Source organism: Hyperolius riggenbachi, chromosome 3 (assembly GCF_040937935.1).
Source record: "Hyperolius riggenbachi isolate aHypRig1 chromosome 3, aHypRig1.pri, whole genome shotgun sequence".
In the NCBI taxonomy this organism is placed as follows: domain Eukaryota; kingdom Metazoa; phylum Chordata; class Amphibia; order Anura; family Hyperoliidae; genus Hyperolius; species Hyperolius riggenbachi.
The window spans coordinates 421,856,270-421,879,792 of record NC_090648.1 but is presented as its reverse complement, the minus strand read 5'-3'; the positions used below and the strand labels follow the sequence as shown (position 1 = coordinate 421,879,792).

At 44.2% G+C, this 23,523-nt stretch overlaps 1 protein-coding gene across 4 annotated transcripts in view; it reads right to left on the bottom strand.

Annotated features, from left to right (window-relative positions):
• Nucleotides 1–9,736: 9,736 nt before the first annotated feature.
• TCERG1 (transcription elongation regulator 1) overlaps nt 9,737–23,523 on the bottom strand; it is an 89,719-nt gene continuing 75,932 nt past the window's right edge. For all 4 annotated transcript variants that reach the window (XM_068277549.1, XM_068277550.1, XM_068277547.1 and 1 more), the window contains 3 exons: nt 13,645–13,728; nt 11,377–11,477; nt 9,737–10,712 (listed from right to left, as the gene is read on the bottom strand). In XM_068277549.1, the coding sequence (XP_068133650.1) occupies nt 10,511–10,712; nt 11,377–11,477; nt 13,645–13,728 (387 nt within the window). In that variant the 3' untranslated portion in view covers nt 9,737–10,510. The remainder of the gene's footprint in view (nt 10,713–11,376; nt 11,478–13,644; nt 13,729–23,523) is intronic.

Below are 23,523 nucleotides of genomic sequence, written 5' to 3'. Positions count from 1 at the left end.
TTAAGGCGATTGGCTATAGTTTTAGTAATGATTTTTAAATCCGAGTTTAGAAGGGAAATAGGTCTATAGCTTTGAGGGAGTTGGGGGTCTTTTCCATCTTTAGGGATAACTGTGATAAGTGAGTTAAGAATTGTAGAGGGTGGGAGTTCGCCTTTCATAATTTTATTGGCCATATCAGTTAAGTGTGGTATGAGAACTGATTGAAAGTGCTTGTAATATGAGTAGGGAAGGCCATCTGGACCTGGGGATTTAGAAGAGGGCAGTTTTTTAAGGACGTCTAGTATCTCGGATGTAGTGATAGGGGTGTTTAGGGTGGTACAGTCTTAGTCTGTTAGTTTGGGGAGGTGGAGCTGCTCCAAGAAACTTGATATTTTTACAGAGAAGTGTGGGTTGGTGGATGGGTCCGGTAAGTTATAGAGTTGTTTGTAGAAAGAGGAAAATATACTTGCAATCTTAGTTGGGTCATAGTGGGTGGTGCCCTGGGAATCTTTCATTGCATAGATTGTATGTTGGGAATTTTGCGGGTTAAGCTTTCGGGCTAAAATAGTGTGTGGTTTATTACCTCTCTCAAAAAACAGCTGTCTAGTCCATTTGAGGCTTTTCTCAAGTTGAGAAGATTGGAGAGTGCGGATATCTAGTTTAAGTTGCTGAATAGCAGAGTAGTTCTCTTGCGTAGGTTGTTGTTTGTATGTATTAAGTGCTTTTGTAAGGGAGTTATTTAATTCTTTGAGTTTGTTTGAGGTAAAGTGCTTTTTTCTAGAGCCCTGTGCGATAAAAAAGCCCCTAATGAAAGCTTTATGAGATTCCCAAATTAAGCCTAGGGATGAAACCGAGCCGATATTTGTATCAAAAAATGCTTGTAACTCCTCTAGGCATTCTGAGGTGACCCTTTTGTCTTTTAATAGGGATTCGTTTAACCTCCAATGCATTGGCTTGTGTGGGTTGGACCCCCAATCTATATCTAGTAGCACTGCTTGGTGATCAGACCAGGCGGTAGGAATTATGGAAGCGTCAGCTAAAATGGGAAGGAGTTGGGCTTTGGAGCATAATGTGAACTTTTTAAAGTGCATCTCTACTTTACCAGAGTCAAACAAACCTTATCAAAACATTTCTAGTATCAAGCGGTATTACACAGACATACCTGTAATTATCCTGGTCTCAATCCAATACTCAAACAGAGGAGCGCTCATCCCTGCAGAGACCTTGAGGGCAGGCGCTAGAGGGGAGTGGCCAAATCATGCAAATATCAGTATTAACCCTTTCAGTACCAAAATATAAAACTCCCTTAAAGTGAAACTGAAGGGAAAAAAGTGCCTCTGGATCTGCGCTTGCGGAGTAGAGCGGACCCAATCGAGCTCTCGGCTATTTCCGATGGAGCCTGAGCACAAAGCTGCTAGTGCGTCTGAGCAGGCGGGAGTATGTAAATATTATTGTAGCCGGTGGAGGAGGTTCATTAGGATCCAGAGGCTTCCCCACTTCCTGACAAAATTATTAGGATGTTTTAATTTGAAAAAGTTATAAAGGACCAGCGCAGTTTGTTGTTTTAGCTATGTCCCTCTTCAATCGGCAATAACTTTATCACTACTTAATCATTTCAGTACCAGTGGTCTCTGGCTCCTTAAGGACCAGACTGCTGGTACAAAAATCCGGGTTTACTGGTGACACGTCGATCTCGCTGCTCACCTAGCGCTGAAGCCCACTCACTCTGCTATGACGGCAGAGCTCTGTGAGCAGGTCAAGAGCTGATTTCATTGACTCCTGATCCTGTGATCAATGTGGGCCAATGAGATTGGATCACAGGGTCAAGAGCCAATGAAACCAGACTGACTGGACCGGAAATGTATAACCTTTATGTGTTAACACACCCATACAAAACTGCCAGGACAGGACACCTTTTTTTGTGTGCACCAAGTAGGGCCCTTTTCCATTATATCAGTTGCTGTCAGCTATAACTGAAAGGACAACTGATGTGCAAAGTATAGTTCATGTTTCCCTATGGCTCAAGTAGATGATATTACACGTTAATGGAGAGCTGACCCGGAAGCTGTTACGAGGTCATCAAAATTTTTATGGAAGGAGAATTCCATTAATCACAGTGGATAGACAGGACGTGGGAGAGGAGAAAGGTTGATGAGTAGACTATGCGGGAGGTAAGCATGAAGTGTATGTTTATTTTGACTTTTATTTTTAAGTTTAGGTTAGCTTTCAGCTGGGTGCACAAATATAATGAATGTCACCCAGCAGGGATTGGGACTTGGCGCATTGTGCAACAGATCAGGACGAGTTCTGTGATGCATCCCTAGCCTATAAGCTAGAGACACATTTTGTTTCTACGGAGGGGAAAGGAGGGCTAATGGGAGAAAACAATGCCCTCGTCTGGTGCTGGGCCGAGTCAATCAGCCATGGTGGTATTTAGGGGGGGGCCCATGTATGCATGTTAGATTCTTAGGTGAGGCAGGCACCCACCGGCCATATCTGTTGAGAACCATTGTACATGTGTACGGACCTTTAAGTCCCATACACAAGCTGGATTTATGTCACCCTTAAAGGACAACTGAAGTGAGAAGGAGGAGGATGCCATGTTTATTTCCTTTTAAACAATACCAGTTACCTGGCAGCCCTGATGATCTATTTGGCTGCAATAGTGTTTGAAGCACTTTAGCAAACATGCAGCTAATCTTGTCAGATCTGTCAATAATGTCAGAAATATCTGATCTGCATATGCTTGTTCAGGGTCTGAAAGGACTAGAGGCAGATGATCATCAGTATAGCCAAGCAACTGTTATTGTTTAAAAGGAAATAAATATGACATCCTCCACATTACTTTCATTACAGTTGTACTTTAAAGGTAACCTGAACTGAGAAAAATATTTCACATGATGTAAAAAATAAACACATGATGTACCTGCAAATAAACATTACATACTCGCTTCGCCATCAATTCCTCTTGGAAGCTCACCATTTGCTTCTAACAATGATTCCTGTTGATTGATTTATATCAGTTTTCATCAGCTATATATCAGTTGCTTTCAGTTACAACTAAAAGGACAATTGATGTGCAAGGTAATGCCCATGTTTCCTTATGGCGCATGTGGGCGATTTTACAGTTTAAGGCAAGGGTCCCCAAACGTTTTTGGTCAAGGGCCAGGTCAACATACTTCAGACTGCTGGGGGGCTGGAGTATACATAGAAGTCTTTGCGGTCCAGACAGTGATGCATACTAAGGTGACAACCTTCAGACCAATTAAACAACAGTGTCACTCGATGTGGAATTTGATTGGAAACCAGCAAATTACTGCTTTCTGGCTTCATTCTATATGTGGACCACCAATATTTAAAGATGTAGCTGACCGCATCTATAATACATTTTGTGTGTAGAGGGCCGGTAAAAAAAGCATCAGGGGGCCACATTCGTGTAAGGGGCTAAAACAAAAAGGCCAAAAAGCCCCTTTACACTATACAAAAAGAAATTTGCCTTCTTTAAAGAGACACTGAAGCGAAAAAAAAATTATGATATTATGATTTGTAGGTGTAGTACAGCTAAGAAATAAAACATTAAGATCAGATACATCAGTCTAATTGTTTCCAGTACAGGAAGAGTTAAGAAACTCCAGTTGTTATCTCTATGCAAACAAGCCATTAAGCTCTAGACTTTCAAAGTCCTGGAGAGGGCTGTTATCTGACTTATTTACCTCAACTGTTATTGAACTGTTTACTTTTTCTCTGCCAGAGGAGAGGTCATTAGTTCACAGACTGCTCTGAAATAATAATTTTGAATGCTGAGTGTTGTGTAATCTGCACATATTATAGAATGATGCAATGTTAGAAAAAAACACTATATACCTGAAAATAAAAATATGAGAATATTTTCTTTGCTGCTAATCTTCAAGTTATTATTCATAGTACATAACCAATTCACTATATCATATTTTTTTTTCGCTTCAGTGTCTCTTTAAACAGAAGGTATTTGCGATTATTCAGGTTGGAGTGAGCATAGGTCTTCCACAATGCATCACTGCTGAATATGCAAGTCATCCCTTTGTTGTCCCTAAAAGCAAACACGCCTCCAGAACTTCTGGAATGCAATGATGTGTCAGTTTGTTAATTGTACAGAGCTACGCTAATCCAACAAATCATTTTTAGCTCCTTACACACTTACCAGGAGTTCTGGTTCACCCTGAGCTTACTGGGCAATCTGTAACTCTGGAGCCATATTTATTCATGCCATGCCCTGATGAGGGACCAACCAGTCTGAATGCATGTTGGATTAGTTGGTTCAATTCCTTTGTACAATTAACAAGTGGACACGATAGCATTCCAGCGGTTCTGGAGGTGCGTTTTGCCTTCATGGACAACAAAGGACGGCTTACATATCTTCTGTTTTAACCTCCTGCCGCCCGCGTCACGCCAGCAGGCGTGGCCGCGGCGGCAGCCCCAGGACCGCCTAACGCCAATTGGCGTAAAGTCCTGGGGCTCTGTTTAGCATGAGATCGCGCGCATGGTGCGCGCGCATCTCATGCTCGGAGGGCGGAGCTCCGCCCCGCCTTCAGTCTCCGAGCGGCTATTGCCGCTCGGGAGACTGTTAGACGGCGATTACGCCGTCTATTTACTTGGTGCAGCGCTGTGATGAGCAGCAGCGCTGCATTGGGGACAGCCGTGTGACACGGCTGTCCCCATGGGGGACAAGAGAGCGATCGGCTCTCATAGGCAGAAGCCTATGACAGCCGATCGCCATAATTGGCCGGCTGTGGGGAGGGAGGGAAGGAATTTAAAGGAAGAGGTTTTTTTTTTTTTTAAAAAAGCAGCAACACAAATATTTATTAAAAAAAAAATAAACATGTGGGGAGCGATCAGACCCCACCAACAGAGAGCTCTGTTGGTGGGGAGAAAAGGGGGGAGGAATCACTTGTGTGCTGAGTTGTGCGGCCCTGCAGCTTGGCCTTAAAGCTGCAGTGGCCAATTTAGCTAAAAATGGCCTGGTCACTAGGGGGGTTTAGCCCTGCAGTCCTCAAGTGGTTAAGAAGGCAAATTTTATTTTTAGCATAGCGTTTTTAGTAAAAGGGCTTTTTGGTCCTTTTTAGCCCCTTACACACTTTTAGGAGTGTTGGTTCACCATGAGCTTCCTGGGCAATGTGTAATTCTGGGCGTTTCAAGTCCTACCCCATGAACCCATATTAATCCATGCCATGCACTGACGTGGAATTACTGGCGCAAACAAGATGATATGCCCATAGGACAAAGTAAAAATGATTCTTATCCAAGAAAAACACCAACATAATGGGGACAGGAGACAAGGAACTCTTATATGAACACATGATAACTAAAATACATCCTGAAAAACTGTTGTAAGTTACGGTATATAAAAAAACTAGGTAGGTGTCTACTACAGTATTCTATACTGAATGAATAGTATCATATGTACAGCAAAAGGTCTCTTCGTTCCCAGGTCAAGATCGAGAAAATAAACACCCGTTACTGCTGAGGTACCATGCAAACTGGTCCATTTCATATGACCTCACCGCAATGTTATTAGCATGTTATTGAGACTAATAATAATAAATGTTAGTCCCAATAATATGTACGGCCATTTCAATTCCCTCGATTTAATTTGCCTCCATTCTAAGGCATCTAAAATATACCCTGCACTCACACCATATGCCAGGGCTGGCAAAACTTTTTAGACCAAGGGCCGGACCACTGTTCTTGATATTGCTAGGTTGTCAAAGCAGTGAAATTAAACACAATGTTTGCCGATTGCCCCAGTTAGACACATTGTGTTCGGCTCGCTTGTCCGTCCGCAGTGGGCTTTTTTTTCCCTGCGCTTTTTAAAGCTTTTTCGGCGATTTTATGCACGCTCGCTCGTTTTTGCAGAGCGCTTCCGTCTTTTGATCCGGAAAAAATTAGTTATTTTTTGTTTAAAACGCTCACGCAATCGCTTGCCAAAGCGATTTTGTGAGCGTTGTTTTTTCTATACCTTTCATTGAGGCAAATTGCCTCAAAAATGGCCCAAACACCGCTTTTCAAAGCGGATCACAAACAAACCGTTCTGATATGAACACTCTCACAGAGAATCATTGCAGAAGCGTTTTCAGGGCGATTTTGAAAATCGCCACGCTTAAAATTTTACAAAAACGCCTATTATGTGAACAAGGCCTTAGCCCCTAGCTCATTCGTTAACTGGGGACTGACGTTTCATTCTGAAGCTGAATTTTAAAGTAGGAACACTGTAACCCCCTGTGATTCCAGTTTCCCCCACTGTGCCCCCCCCCCCCCGCCACCAGTGATCTCCCTCTGTACCAGCAGTGTCATCTGTTCTCCTGTGCCACCTCCTGCTTCTCTGTGTAGCATTGTCCTCCTGTTTTTCTTTTCCCATCTGTGCAGCCTCCTCTCCTGCTATGCATATGTGTCCCTTTCATTTGTGCTCCCTCTGTGCCTACGCCGGTCACCCTGTGACCCCCTCTTGTGCCCATGTCCACTCTTCTGCCTGTAGGTCTGCTTGCAATTAAAAGGAATTGTGAGCTTTGGGGCCACTTGAAAAGTCTTATGGAGCTGGACTTTTGACACCCTTGCCATATACACGCCAATCCTATTAAACTATTGCAATAGCACAGCTATATGCTGGTGTACATATAAGTGAAGTGCATGTTTGCAGGTTTGAAACACAACTTTTATTTATGGGAGTAGAGGTTGTGATCAGGGCTGTCGAGCTTGAACAATTTTTGGGTACCTGGAGTCAGAGGTTTCATAAACTGAGGAGTTGGAGGATTTGTGTACCCAGGTACCTGTGGAGTCTGAGTCCAAGCAATTTTGGCTATCTGGAGTCGGTGGCTTATTTTTGTACTTACTCCACAGCCCTGGTTGTGATATGTGATCTTAATCTTTAAATAGGTTGACGCACAGCATGCCTACATTGTACATGCCACAGGGCTAGTGGTAGGTATATGCATCCATACTTCCCGCTACGTTTGCATATGTAACTACACAGAATCATGCATGTTTTTGTAAACAAATACATCTCTGACTTTTAATTAGCTGTAGTCTGTAGGGACATTAGTTGAATCCTAAATTGGCTGCAATCGATCACTTGGTGAGCAGTAAGTGAGTGCGGCAAAGGGTTCATAACATTTGCTGATATTAGGCCACACCTCTTAACTCCTCCATTTGGGAGATGAGCGTGGACTATCTTCCAGTGTCAAAATTATACACAGGGCACAATTACAGGAGTATCCATGGTTTTTAATAGAAAACAGTTAAAAAGTAGTTTGGAAAGGTGTGGGACTCGTGGTCTTCCCTTAAAGGACCCATTTAATTAATGTATGGTTTACAACCCCTTTTACAGCCTTTATTATTTCATATTTTGCCTTTAATTGTATAAGATGACTATTGATTGTCACATGGTTTACTATGCCTTGCTGTTTTTATGTTACATCTTGAAGTATATGACTGTTACTATGTCACCCTTTTTCTTATTCCCTTATTGAGTATTGATTGTGCTTTGGCAAATCTGTAATGTTCGCTCTCTTTGAACAAGTCTTTTTGTCGAAAAAAAAAAAGTTCAAAGTGTTAAATGCCACAAAAACAAACAAAAAAAAACACCTGGTTTTTGATACAGTGGGAAAAGATTATAATCTGTTAGGGTTTACTACTATACAGTATGTAACTAATTTAGGGAGATTTGGACAAGAAGGCCTGTTACCACTCTTTGGAGAGATTTCACTTAATTTCCTGATATCTGTGATCCTATAACTAGGAAAGCAAATAGACAGCAATAATAATCGCACCTAGGATTTAAAGGGTACCTGGGGCTTCCTCCAGCCCCCTTCGGCCTAATCGGTCTCTCGCCATCCTCTTCCGCCTCCTAGAGGCTTTGCCACGGCTCCTGGTAATTTGGCAAGTCGGCGCAGGCACAGTCCTGCCTCACGCGCGTCCAGGTTACGCTCCCGCGTCCGGGAGCGTGTCAGTGCTGCACATGCGCACTACTCCCCGACAGGCCGAATTACTGGAAGCCATAGCAGAGGAAGCCCTAGGTATGTATAAAACTATTAATTTTCTTATTCTCAGGTTCACTTTACCCATTCATTGCTCTATGTAAAAATCTATTAACCCTTCGCACACTCACATGCAAATGTTCAAACAATTGCATTCACAGATTCACTCATCCAGGCACAACTGTTATCCCTACAGCTAAATTAAAAGCCAGGGTTTTAGTTCACAGAAGAAAGCATTCTTATGCTTAATCACCTATACTGCGCAGAAGTACCCAGGTAAACATAGGTGTCCTAACTCTGGCCCTGTAACATGCATAGTGCAGACATGCAAACACATTCATTGCATCAAACCTATCAATGGATTAGGAGCACACATCCTAACTTCCTCTCCTGGGAAAGACAGTGCATCTTACCAATCGCACAAGGGAGCTAATGTTATGTGTCCATGTGCACCATGCGCATACACCAGCATAAGCTGTCTGCATGCTGACAAACATACAGGGGAAGGGGGGAGTGCACCGAATTGGACCCTAGCCACAGGGGTCAATGATAAGAATTTGCATGTGAGTGTGCGAAGGGTTAATAGATTTTTGCTGTTTTCTAGCCACACCCCCTTCAGCACCTCCCTTTCCCTAATAATAATTTATTTAATGTCCTAACTAGAGGCGATGTGCCTGGATATATGTATGTTTATTCTTATCATTGACCCCTGTGGCTAGGGTCCAATTCGGTGCACTCCCCCCTTCCCCTGTATGTTTGTCAGCATGCAGACAGCTTATGCTGGTGTATGCGCATGGTGCACATGGACACATAACATTAGCTCCCTTGTGCGATTGGTAAGATGCACTGTCTTTCCCAGGAGAGGAAGTTAGGATGTGTGCTCCTAATCCATTGATAGGTTTGATGCAATGAATGTGTTTGCATGTCTGCACTATGCATGTTACAGGGCCAGAGTTAGGACACCTATGTTTACCTGGGTACTTCTGCGCAGTATAGGTGATTAAGCATAAGAATGCATTCTTCTGTGAACTAAAACCCTGGCTTTTAATTTAGCTGTAGGGATAACAGTTGTGCCTGGATGAGTGAATCTGTGAATGCAATTGTTTGAACATTTGCATGTGAGTGTGTGAAGGGTTAATAGATTTTTGCTGTTTTCTAGCCACACCCCCTTCAGCACCTCCCTTTCCCTAATAATAATTTATTTAATGTCCTAACTAGAGGCGATGTGCCTGGATATATGTATGTTTATTTTTATCATTGCTCTATGTAGTGTGGAGTTCCCCTTTAGACAAGACACAGAACATTTATATTGCGCTTTTCTCCTGGTGGACCAAAAGCACCAGAGCTGCAGCCACTAGGGCCTGCTCAGTAGCAGTGACCTTGGAGACCTTGGGGTACGTCTTGCCCAAGGTCTCCTTTATTAGGTGCTGGCTGGAACAGGAAGAGCCAAGATTTGAACCCAGGTCTCCTTTTCAGAGGCAGAGCCCTCAACCAGTACACTATCCAGCCACTTTAGATAATGCCTCATACTGGAGCAAACATATGGTATACATTTTTACAGTGATTTTCAGATGGGTCTAATATGCTTCATATGCACTCTAGGTATTACAACACCATCAGGATGTCACTTACTTTATTAAAGCAAAACCTATTTTGCAAGGAACAGTTTTTTTAAGCGTGTTAAGACATCACTATATAACTTAGTCAATCTGAAATGAGTTAGTTTACAGGAGCATTTACAAGCCACGTATATAAAAAAAAGTTTATTGTACTTCAAATACATAAACTCAACAAATTTAGCTTTCCCAAATGAACCTTCAGAAAGACATATCTAACAGGAGCATACGCTTACCGGAACTACATTGATAAGTAATCCCGTCATCTATGGCAACGTAAACGAAATCTAGGCTTGAAGAAAATAAAAGTGGACATTTATACAAGTATTTACTATCATCAGTTTTCTCAAATGACGTATGAAGGCCTCGCTCTTAGGTCTGAACTTGGTAAAACTTCTAGAGGTAAAGAGGAACATAAAAATAAAATACCCTTCTGAATCAAACTGTTATTGACATTTGATGAGGAAAAACAAAGACCTTTGATATTCCAGCAATGCGTCTCCCAGTCTGCCGTGAACAGTCTAAAAATACTTTTGAAAGGTTATCGCGATGCAGTAAACACTATGCGACTTGGGTGTTTGGAATAAAATTGACTTGAAGAAATCAGACTTCTGCAGATGAGGCAATAGAATTGAATATGCTAATTAAGCAAGTATGAGAGCTGTGATGCACAGACGCAAAATTACATTTCTAGAGTGTTGGACAGACGACCACTTTCTAGCAAAACGCTGATAATTTTGCTATTCCATTTATTTCCTCATGTACATGGACATAATTGGCTTTTATCTTTTTTTTTTTTTTGTTCTCGTTTTGCAATTGCTTGTGGCAGAATGACCCAAGATAGACCTTGCAGTTGGCTCATGCAGTTGGTATGACTAGACATATGTCCACTTATGAAATGTCCTGTTATTTTGTGGTTCTTCGCGCAGGCTCTGAGGCAGTTGGTGGTGGTGGAGGGCCTCTCCTGTCAAGATCGTCTACATAGGATACTATAAGTTTCCGTCTTTCCTCAGGAATGCAGTCAAGTACTAGATAGCGTTTGTCATTTTGTAGAATCTTTTCAACGTCCTTCAGATGCTGGTCAGATTCTTGGACTAATTTCTTTGACCTAGAAGAGAAGTTGACAAATTGTTATCCTTAAGAATGTAACCTTTTAGTGGCCAATTAATTTAGAGGCTTGCAAAAGCTCCTGACCATTTTAGCAAATTTTTATTTAATTCTCATTTGTTTCATTTCCTTACTGCTAATTAGTATGGCCATAATGTGTATTCATGTCCTCTTGCCCCTAACCGGCAGTGTGAGATAATAACAGGACTTCTGCTTTAAGTTTCTATATGCTCTGCTAGCAGAGAGACATCAAAGCATCCCAAGAATTAACAGCACAAGTTCTGCCAGCTGAGGTCAAAAGCAGTACACTATCTCCAACGAAAATTCCTTTAAAGCTGCTAATGGCTTAAAATTGTATTAAAAAAAACAAACAAAAACGGGTAAGGCAGAGCTGTGTGGGAGGCATTTTATATATACACAGGTTGAACCAGCTTTGGTAAATTCTGCTAGATGTAGAACTTTCAAATCCTTTTTAGATTCTGAGGGGGCAGCTGAGCTTAACATGAAATGATGAAAGGTCAACACTTGTTTTCTGAGGCGTTCAAGTAAACAGGATATAGTTTTTCTAGTATAACGGACCTTTCTAGACATTTCTGTAGGTTTTAAGAAAAGTAAGATTTCAATTTAGCAAACAGTGACATAATAGTTATCAAAGGGTTACAAACCTGTAAGTAATAAACTTTGTTTCCTTTAGAAGTGTTCGGAAGTCAGCTTTGGCAGTGATGTGTTTGTCTCTGATGTATTCTTCAAACTCCCTTTGCCTTTTCTGCAAACATATAAAGTAACAAAGCTGTAGATGTTACAGGACCACTCACCAGCAACATTCAGGGATGCAGATTTTTCAGTCATGTTAGGCCCCGTTCACATCACAGAACGCAGGCGCGTTCCGTTCAGAACACAACGCACAGGAACGCACGTCATGTGCGTCTCTGTGCGTTGCGTGGCTGATCCCATTCACTGAAAGTGAATGGGACAGCCGCGCGTTTTGCTAGGAAACGTGTGCAGCATGCGGTCCGGAACGCATGCAGTGTGAACATCAGACAGTGCACTCTATGCACTGTCTGATGTCGTGCGTGTCGGCCTCCCGGACGCGTTCCCGACACGCGGACGGGAACGCGTGCAAGGTTTAGAGCTCTTGAGCACAAGTGAGATGCCTTGTGAGGTTCATGTTGAAGGGAAGCAATGACTACACATTATTGTAACCCACACATTATAATGGAAGTTGACAGTAGAGGAGCTACTTGACCATATATTCGGTCTGACTTCATAATGGTGAGGGCCCTTTTCCACTAGCAATCGCGCTAAACGCTGGCAATTGGGATTCAGCAAAAAGTTAAAAATTTCCTGGCGATTTCCTGACGTTTTTTGCTATGCTATGCACTAGCAAAATCGCGGCAAAAGTCATCCCACGGCACGATCGCGATTTAGTAAAAAACGAATAGCGGTAGTGGAAATTACCTACCGCGATTCTTATGTTATTTAGCAAACCGTAGCGATTTTAAAATCTCTAGCAATTTCCGACTCAGCCATCGCAAACGCTCTAATGGAAAAGGGCCCTTACTGTCTCCTGTTCTCTGCCCCCCCTTTACCAACACAGAAATCTGGCGTCAGCACTTGGCACTAGGGATAGTCATTGAGATGCAATATTCTGAGCTAATGCAGGATTTTGAATTAAAATGTATGCAGTTTAAAAATAAACCAATTGCATCCCGCTATTGTAAAATTCAATTGGTCCATTTTCAAACTGCATAAATTTGCATAATCCTGCCAAGCATTGACATGACAGACACAGTGAAATGGTTCATGTTCTCCTGCAGTGATGGTCAATGAGATACAAAAATAATCACACACTGAACAGCTTTCCCCTGAAGACGAGTACACACTGGAGCGAGTATGAAAGTATTAAGTTCGTAAGAGGTGTCAAACACATGAGAAAAATTTACAGAACTTTTACCGTATATCCTCGGCTATAAGTCGAGAAATTTAGGTCTAACTCAATAAAGAAAAGTTTGGGGGGGGGGGGGGGGGGGGGCTGGATTGTATCGACTAATATTTGAGACCTACATTTTTAATTTGTGGCCGGGATTATGGGGGAGCCGATTGATCTTTATAAACTCACAGTTCATTACATCCTGTCACCCACATTATAGCACCTTCAGGAGGTGGCAGGGGGCTGCCGATGTCTTTTTCAATGTGTCTGCCCACCTCTCTCCCTCATTCTTATGTGCCCGCCTCTCCCGTTCTTATATGCAGAGTTATTGCAGCGAAAAGCGCATATTGATTCCACCGCCGGGCGCCGTGTTTATCTCTTCTGAGTGGTTCGTGTACATTAGCGTCTCTCCGTCAGCTCTTGGTGACATCATCAGGAGCCGACTGAGGAACTGTAGGTGAGGTACACAGATGAGATGAAGTGGCGCCCGGCGGTGGAATCGATATGCGCTTTCCGCTGCAATAACTCTGCATATAACAACGTGAGAGGCGGGCACATAAGAACAGGGGAGAGAGGTGGGCAGACTTAAACATTGAAAGACATTGACTGCCCGCAGCCACCCCCTGACATGGTGTTGTACAACAGATGTGCAATTCCTGTGTATCCATGTCTTTGGATTATTCTCCAACAGGTATTAATACCACTTCAAGGGGTTTGGCGTGCACGCGTTAAAATTAACTCGGGCTGTGTGAGCCCGATAGATTTTATATGTCATGATATGGGAGATTTTCTTTTACTTCCTGTCTCACTAAGTCAGGACACTGCTGTGAGCATCCCGTTTCCACTTCTAGCAATACATACCGCATACGTTTATTTTGAAATGCAACCTAGACAAATCTCTCTAGTGAGGACAGACAGCAATTAAAATGTGACCGCGATTCTAAACTGTCCCCATTCTAGTCAGATTAAAAAAAGAAAAAGAAATTCCAGCAGGTTTTCTTACCCGATCACTAGAAGAAAATTTTATAAACCGGGGATCATCTTTAATTATCTTTTTTACTTCTTTCCAAGTTGAAGTTAAAGTGATCTGGAAAAAAATACAAAATCGTTAGATGGCAAAATGAGCTATAAGGTTAGAAATGAATAGATTTGATTATTCCAGGACAGAGGTTTTCTATTTCTGGACCAGCATAAATGAGAAACCTAATGTAAAAGCTGCGCTGTGTTAGTACATCAGTCCCTGCAGATGCAGTGCCTTTACAATGTAATGGCTATACATCGATTTCAGCCCACAAAGCGCTGCTACATGCTTTTTCAGCCCACAGCGGATGCATTGCCCAAACACTGAGAAAGGCACAGAATCTGCCCAGTAATGAATTCACTGCAACCCAGCCTCTACCCTGCTTCAGGAAGCATTAATATGCAGTGCCTAGGGGCTGGTCAGACACTCAGTTCCGATTAACATCAGTAGATTACTATTCAAGTGTACTGCTGCCTTAAAACATATGTGTCGAACTCCAGGCCTGGAGGGCCAGATCCATGCCAGTATTTACGATGGAGTGAGAAAGAAAGGAATGTGTTCTACCTGATGGACCACACCTTTCCCGATTCAGACCCATCCATTCATTTGAGCTGTATCAAAAATGTGTGAGGATCTCGGCCCTCGTAGGACCGGTTTGACATACCTGCCTTAAAGGAAACCCAACGTGAAAATAAACGGATGAGAAACAATTGTATCTATCCTCCTACTCCTAAAAATGGATTTAGAATCCAAGTTTTATTTTCTGTGTATCAGCTAAAACAAAAATATGTTTAATGTTGTACTGTCTCTGATGACTGATAGTCTTTCAGTGTCCCAGAAGCCATAATATGTGAACTGTTGACCTGATGTGTGTTATGGCTGTAATTCGTCATCAGTGAGGATTATAGTCTGAATGGCTCCTGCCTGGAGATAAACTGTCACTTGCATACCTGATGATTAACCACATAACGACCGCCCCCAGCCGATGGGCGGCGGCAAAGTCCGGGCCCAAACGACCGCAATACGCCCATCGGCGGGGGCGGCATCAGCGGTGGCTGTGCGGCGATCGCGTCATCAATGACGCGATCGCCGCCGGCAATAGGCTCCGCCCACTCTGCACGGAAACCCGCCGGCCAATTAGCAGCGCCGGCGGGTTTCAAATGCGGCGATCCGGCCAATCAGAGGAGTATAATACACTTTGTTATTGTAACAAAGTGTATTATACTGGCTGCCTCCTCCGCTGATGGTCACTCGTCGTGCGACCATCAGAGAGGACGGCAGCCCTTACTGTGAGCATATCAACACCCGTTTTTACCCACACAGACCACCCGATCGCCCACCCCAGCCCTCAGAACCCCCCCTGCTCACCCCAGCACACCACATTTTGCACCCAAGCACCCCCATAAAACCCATCAATCACTCCCTGTCACTATCTAGGGACGCTATCCCCTAGGTTAGGTCCCTAACTGCCCCCTAGGGTCCCCTGATCACCCCCCCTACCCTCAGATCCCCCCCAGACCCCCCTCCCAGACCACCCCCCTGTATAGTGTATACAGCTATATAGCTGCCTTACCCACTGATCACCTGTCTATCACCCATCTATCACCTGTCTATCACCCCTTGTCACCACCACCCATCAGCGCAGACCCTAAACTGTCCCTTGGGGGCACCTGATCACCCACCCAGACCCTCAGATTGCCCTCAGACCCCCCCCTCCTGATAACCTCCCCAGTGCATTGTTTACATCTATTCTCCCCTGTAATCCCTCACTGATCTCCTATCGTCACCCCCTGTGTCTGCCACCCACCAGATCAGGACCCAGTCTGCCCCGTGCGGGCACCTAATCAACCCCCCACACCCTTAGATCGCCCTCAGCCCCCCCCCCCCAATCACCTTCCCAGTGCATTGTATTTGATTGTGCTGCAATTGTATTTGATTGTGCTGACATTCAATTTCATTGTGCTGACATTCAATTTCATTGTGCTGTAATTGTATTTGATTGTCCCGTGATTTTTTTGATTGTCCCGTGATTGCCCTGTGATTGGCCTGTGATCGTCTTTGATTGTCCCGTGATCGGCTTTGATTGTCCCGTGATCGGCTTTGATTGTCCCGTGATCGGCTTTGATTGCCCTGTGATTGGCCTGTGATCGGCTTTGATTGTGTCGTGATTGGTTTGATTGCCCTGTGATTGGCCTGTGATTGGCCTGTGATTTGCTTTGATTGGCCTGTGATCGGCTTTGATTGTGTCGTGATTGGTTTGATTGCCCTGTGATTGACTTTGATTGTCCCGGGAATTGAGTGCCCTGTGATTGGCCTGCGATTGCCCTGTGATTGCCTTTGATTGTCCTGTGATTGTTTCTTATTGCCTCCGATTCCCCACTCGCCACCACCCCCCTGTCACTATCCAAGTGATCTAAAAACAGTGAAAACTGTCACTTTTTTAGTATCACTAGTGTTAGCAGTTAGGCCAGTTAGCTAGGCCCCTTTGTAAGTGTCAGTTAGTGCTCAGCCCACTGCACCACAGTCACTAATTAGCGTCATCACTGTCGCTAATCAACATTGGTACTATATAGTATCTGTAAGTGATCATTACTGATCGCAGTCAGATCTATTAGGGTCACTAGGATCCACAAAAAAAAACGCAGTGTTTGCCCGATCAGGCCTGATCGTTCGCCTGCACTTGCGTTCAGCCCGCCCCACCGCAGTGACAGAATTTTTTTTCTGATCACTGCAAAAAACACTGTACAATAGCTGTGGCACTGTAAACCTCAGTTTTGATTTATTTTTTTTATCAAAACTCAGTGAGCACAGCTTTCTACCTCTCAAATACTCCCTTTTGCTAGGTAGGTGCTCTTTTTTCTGCGTAGTCTCAGAGGAATACCCCCTAAATTTAGCAGCCCACCATGGCAAGAAAGGGGTATTCCGATGATGAGGTTCTCAGGTACATGGCCCAGTCGGATGAGGACGATTGGGACGCCTCATTCGACGAATCTTCCGGGTCAGAGTTTGAACCTGAATTGAGCAGTGGCTCACTGACCGATAGTGATGACGAGGTTGAGGTCCCGGCTAAAGCCAGGCGTACCACACCCCATGTTGTTGGACCGCAGGTGGCGCAGGATCAGCCTCAAGGGCAGCAGAGTGGTGTTCGTGCTGGTCTGAGATTTCATAGTGGGGCAGGCACCAGCAGCACAACATCTCCTGGACCTAGCACCAGTACTTCCGTAGACCCTGGTGAAGTGGCGAGCACCAGCATGGAAGTTGAAACTGGTTCGGTGGCACGTGCAGTAAGATCCCAGTCGCAGCCACCAAGAAGACGGGCCCGTACTACCCCTAATTTACCAGAGGTGCTGGCAAACCCAAATTGGCAATCCCCTGATTCCGCCGCACCCGTACTTCCCCCTTTCACCGCCCAGTCTGGAGTCCAGGTGGAGACAGATAATCTAGGATCGGCCCTAGACTTTTTCTATCTGTTCTTCACCCAGGATCTCTTGGACTTAATTGTGGCAGAGACCAACCGTAAGGCCACACAATATATAACCGCCAATCCAGAAAAGTACCTTGCCCAGCCTTTTCGGTGGAAACCAGTCCAAGTTTCCGAAATGAAAATTTTTTTGGGCCTTATCCTTCACACGGGACTAGTAAAGCAGAATGTGTTGCGGTCTTATTGGTCTACGGACCCAGCACATCATGTTCCCCTGTACTCTGCTGCCATGTCCAGGACACGATTTGAGAACATCCTGAGCTTCCTGCACTTCAATGACAACGAAACCTGTCATCGAAGTGACCACCCTGCTTTTGACCGGCTCCACAAAATTCGACCCCTCATAGACCACCTGTCATCCAGATTTGCAGATGCTTATACCCCTGACCAGGACATCTGCGTAGACGAGTCCCTCATACGCTTTACCGGGCGCCTTCGCATCAAACAGTACATCCCAAACAAGCGCGCCCGGTATGGGGTGAAACTGTATAAGCTCTGTGAAAGGGCCACAGGCTATACATCTTATTTTAGGGTCTATGAGGGAAAAGACTCAAAATTGGAGCCGGTCGGATGCCCTGACTACCTGGGGAGCAGTGGAAAGGTTGTGTGGGACTTGGTGTCACCCTTGTTCCAGAAGGGGTACCATCTTTTTGTGGACAATTATTACACAAGTGTGGCCCTCTTTCAGCACTTAAAAATAGAAAAAATCCGATGCTGTGGCACCGTGCGGCCTAGTCGCCGGGGCTTCCCCCAACGGCTCATTACCACCAAACTTCAACGGGGGCAGAGGGCCGCCTTGTGTGCTGACGACCTGCTCGCGGTGAAATGGAAGGACAAGAGGGAGGTTTACTTCCTGTCCACCATTCACGCAGACACGACAGTTGAAATTCAACGGCGAACTAAGGTCATTGAAAAACCCCTTGTCGCCCACGAGTATAATACTAACATGGGAGGGGTGGACTTCAATGACCAGAGGTTAGCGCCCTATTTAGTTGCTCGAAAAACAAGACGCTGGTATAAAAAAGTGTCTTTTTACCTCATTCAATTGGCAATTTACAACAGCTTTGTTCTCTACAGTAAGGCTGGGAGAACTGGCTCGTTTATTCAATTTAATAAACAGATCGTGATGGAACTCCTGTATCCAGGAGGTGCCGTGGCCCAACCCCAAGATGCAACTAGCCGGCTACATGGAAGGCATTACGCCTATCCAATTCCGACTACCCCAGGTCAACGAATCCGAAGAAAACGCTGTCGTGTCTGCAGCAGGGCTGGAATAAGGCGTGACACCACTGTTTATTGTCCCACCTGTCCTGACCAGCCTGGCCTATGCCTAGGGGAGTGTTTTGAGAGGTACCACGAGCAGGTACACTATTAGAGAATAGGGAACTCCACACACAGCGGTAGGCACACAAGGGTCTCTCAGTGCTATTTCACACTGCTGCGATGCGTTAGGGCAAAATGCCTAGCAAAAGTCACACTTTGCGGTCCCCCCCTACGCCGGAAGTGCTTGACTTAACGCTAGTGCATGCCTACGTTACTGCGTGGCTTCTGTGGCAATATCGATCGGCGCGGAAGTCATGTTAGTCTATGGCGACGCAGTTCATTACTAGGCCGAATGCTACTCTTGTGGTATTGCCTGAAGGTCTGTTTTGGACGATACGGTGCGGCGGGCTCGACCCACCGGATATGTCAATATGCAGTGTGAAACCAAACATCGGGTTTCCAGAGACCCTAATACACAGGGCTGCCAGAAACCTCTCCTTTCACTTGGGACAAATTGCGGAATGTATTTCGCCACAACTCTGTGCGATTTGCACTTCGCACATTGTTCCATGGGGGAGGAGAGGTTTGTCCTCGGGAGGTAAGTTAAAAAAAAACAAAAAACAGGTAAGCAAAGAAGTTAATGTTTGGTTTGCAATGTTAAGTTTTTTATTAAAAAAGTTCAAAGGTTATTAATGTTAATGAAGTAATTGCTTTGCTGCTTGCTTGTTTTTTGGGTTTTTTTTTCTCTTTTTCCATCCAATAACCTTCCAGGTGGACCGAGCGAACGACTAACCAGCTGCAGTACTGATGGTGCATCCTGACAGAACGTTGCGCGTCTGTCAGCTTACACACAAGTCGGTGCATGCAGCGCTGCAGGACGAGATTTCTCCTCCGCAGTCAAAAAGATACGTTTGCCGAGGCATATGGGCCGAGGAGTGGTGTTGGGGATTCATATGCTTTGGCAAACACTTTGTATCAAAAAAGAACTCTGGCAATGATTTGTTCATCCACATCGATCGGTGTGAATGGATAAATCAGGTTTGCCAGGGCATACGAGCTGGTGGGTTTGGATTTTTGGGGCGGCAGCTCCTATGTCCTGGCAGACGCCTTCCCCTCCTTTTTGTATTGTTTTGTCTTTTTTTCTATCCAGACCGACCAATCAGCTGCAGCACTGATGGTGCATCCTGACAGAACATTGCGCGTCTGTCAGCTTACACACAAGTCGGTGCATGTAGCGCTGCAGGACGAGATTTCTCCTCCGCAGTCAAAAAGATACGTTTGCCGAGGCATATGGGCCGAGGAGTGGTGTTGGGGATTCATATGCTTTGGCAAACACTTTGTATCAAAAAAGAACTCTGGCAATGATTTGTTCATCCACATCGATCGGTGTGAATGGATAAATCAGGTTTGCCAGGGCATACGAGCTGGTGGGTTTGGATTTTTGGGGCGGCAGCTCCTATGTCCTGGCAGACGCCTTCCCCTCCTTTTTGTATTGTTTTGTCTTTTTTTCTATCCAGACCGACCAATCAGCTGCAGCACTGATGGTGCATCCTGACAGAACATTGCGCGTCTGTCAGCTTACACACAAGTCGGTGCATGTAGCGCTGCAGGACGAGATTTCTCCTCCGCAGTCAAAAAGATACGTTTGCCGAGGCATATGGGCCGAGGAGTGGTGTTGGGGATTCATATGCTTTGGCAAACACTTTGTATCAAAAAAGAACTCTGGCAATGATTTGTTCATCCACATCGATCAGTGTGAATGGATAAATCAGGTTTGCCAGGGCATACGAGCTGGTGGGTTTGGATTTTTGGGGCGGCAGCTCCTATGTCCTGGCAGACGCCTTCCTCCTCTTTTTTTTTTTTCAAAATTTTTTGGCATCCACATTGATTGATTGTTTGACGTTCATTTTTCCTTTCAGCCCACAGTGCATTACCCTTATGCCCAATATAAGGAGTATAGCAGAAACTCCTAATACTGGCCATACATGTAATGATTGCAGAGACCCTAAAATGCCAGGACAGACCCCACGAATGATGCCATTTTGGAAAGAGGACACCCCAAAGTATTCCGTGAGGTGCATGGTGAGTTCATAGAATGTTTTATTTTTTGTCACAAGTTAGCAGAAATTGTGGTTTTGTGTTTTTTTTTTTTTTTTCACAAAATGTCATTTTCCGCTAACTTGTGACAAAAAATAAAATTTTCTATGAACTCACCATGGCCCTCATGGAATACCTTAGCGTGTATTCTTTCCAAAATGGGGTCATTTGTGGGGTTTGTTAACTGTCCTGGCAAGTGGGCGGGGTGCTAAATTTTGAGCACCCCTGTAAAGCCTAAAGGTACTCATTGGACTCTGGGCCCCTTAGCGCAGTTAGGGTGCAAAAAAGTGCCACACATGTGGTATCGCCGTACTCGGGAGAAGTAGTATAATGTGTTTTGGGGTGTATTTTTACACATACCTATGCTGGGTGGGAGAAATACCTCTGTAAATGACAATCTTTTGATTTTTTTACACACAATTGTCCATTTACAGAGTTATTTCTCCCACCCAGCATGGGTATGTGTAAAAATACACCCCAAAACACATTGTACTACTTCTCCCGAGTACGGCGATACCACATGTGTGGCACTTTTTTGCACCCTAACTGCGCTAAAGGGCCCAAAGTCCAATGAGTACCTTTAGGATTTCACAGGTAATTTTGCGGAATTTGATTTCCAGACTACTCCTCACGGTTTAGGGCCCCTAAAATGCCAGGGCAGTATAGGAACCCCACAAATGACCCCATTTTAGAAAGAAGACACCCCAAGGTATTCAGTTAGGAGTATGGGGAATTCATAGAAGATTTTATTTTTTTGTCACAAGTTAGCAGAAATTGATTTTAATTGTTTTTTTCCACAAAGTGTCATGTTCCGCTAACTTGTGACAAAAAATAAAATCTTCTATGAACTCACCATACTCCTAACGGAATACCTTGGGGTGTCTTCTTTCTAAAATGGGGTGATTTGTGGGGTTCCTATACTGCCCTGGCATTCTAGGGGCCCTAAACCGTGAGGAGTAGTCTTGAAACCAAATGTCGCAAAATGACCTGTGAAATCCTAAAGGTACTCATTGGACTTTGGGCCCTTTAGCGCAGTTAGGGTGCAAAAAAGTGCCACACATGTGGTATTGCCGTACTCGGGAGAAGTAGTATAATGTGTTTTGTGGTGTATTTTTACACATACCCATGCTGGGTGGGAGAAATACCTCTGTAAATGACAATCTTTTGATTTTTTTTACACACAATTGTCCATTTACAGAGTTATTTCTCCCACCCAGCATGGGTATGTGTAAAAATACACCCCAAAACACATTGTACTACTTCTCCCGAGTACGGCGATACCACATGTGTGGCACTTTTTTGCACCCTAACTGCGCTAAAGGGCCCAAAGTCCAATGAGTACCTTTAGGATTTCACAGGTAATTTTGCGGAATTTGATTTCCAGACTACTCCTCACGGTTTAGGGCCCCTAAAATGCCAGGGCAGTATAGGAACCCCACAAATGACCCCATTTTAGAAAGAAGACACCCCAAGGTATTCAGTTAGGAGTATGGGGAATTCATAGAAGATTTTATTTTTTTGTCACAAGTTAGCAGAAATTGATTTTAATTGTTTTTTTCCACAAAGTGTCATGTTCCGCTAACTTGTGACAAAAAATAAAATCTTCTATGAACTCACCATACTCCTAACGGAATACCTTGGGGTGTCTTCTTTCTAAAATGGGGTCATTTGTGGGGTTCCTATACTGCCCTGGCATTCTAGGGGCCCTAAACCGTGAGGAGTAGTCTTGAAACCAAATGTCGCAAAATGACCTGTGAAATCCTAAAGGTACTCATTGGACTTTGGGCCCTTTAGCGCAGTTAGGGTGCAAAAAAGTGCCACACATGTGGTATTGCCGTACTCGGGAGAAGTAGTATAATGTGTTTTGTGGTGTATTTTTACACATACCCATGCTGGGTGGGAGAAATACCTCTGTAAATGACAATCTTTTGATTTTTTTACACACGATTGTCCATTTACAGAGTTATTTCTCCCACCCAGCATGGGTATGTGTAAAAATACACCCCAAAACACATTATACTACTTCTCCCGAGTACGGCAATACCACATGTGTGGCACTTTTTTGCACCCTAATTGCGCTAAAGGGCCCAAAGTCCAATGAGTACCTTTAGGATTTCACAGGTCATTTTGCGGAATTTGATTTCCAGACTACTCCTCACGGTTTAGGGCCCCTAAAATGCCAGGGCAGTATAGGAACCCCACAAATGACCCCATTTTAGAAAGAAGACACCCCAAGGTATTCAGTTAGGAGTATGGGGAATTCATAGAAGATTTTATTTTTTTGTCACAAGTTAGCAGAAATTGATTTTAATTGTTTTTTTCCACAAAGTGTCATGTTCCGCTAACTTGTGACAAAAAATAAAATCTTCTATGAACTCACCATACTCCTAACGGAATACCTTGGGGTGTCTTCTTTCTAAAATGGGGTCATTTGTGGGGTTCCTATACTGCCCTGGCATTCTAGGGGCCCTAAACCGTGAGGAGTAGTCTTGAAACCAAATGTCGCAAAATGACCTGTGAAATCCTAAAGGTACTCATTGGACTTTGGGCCCTTTAGCGCAGTTAGGGTGCAAAAAAGTGCCACACATGTGGTATTGCCGTACTCGGGAGAAGTAGTATAATGTGTTTTGTGGTGTATTTTTACACATACCCATGCTGGGTGGGAGAAATACCTCTGTAAATGACAATCTTTTGATTTTTTTACACACGATTGTCCATTTACAGAGTTATTTCTCCCACCCAGCATGGGTATGTGTAAAAATACACCCCAAAACACATTATACTACTTCTCCCGAGTACGGCAATACCACATGTGTGGCACTTTTTTGCACCCTAACTGCGCTAAAGGGCCCAAAGTCCAATGAGTACCTTTAGGATTTCACAGGTCATTTTGCGGAATTTGATTTCCAGACTACTCCTCGCGGTTTAGGGCCCCTAAAATGCCAGGGCAGTATAGGAACCCCACAAATGACCCCATTTTAGAAAGAAGACACCCCAAGGTATTCAGTTAGGAGTATGGG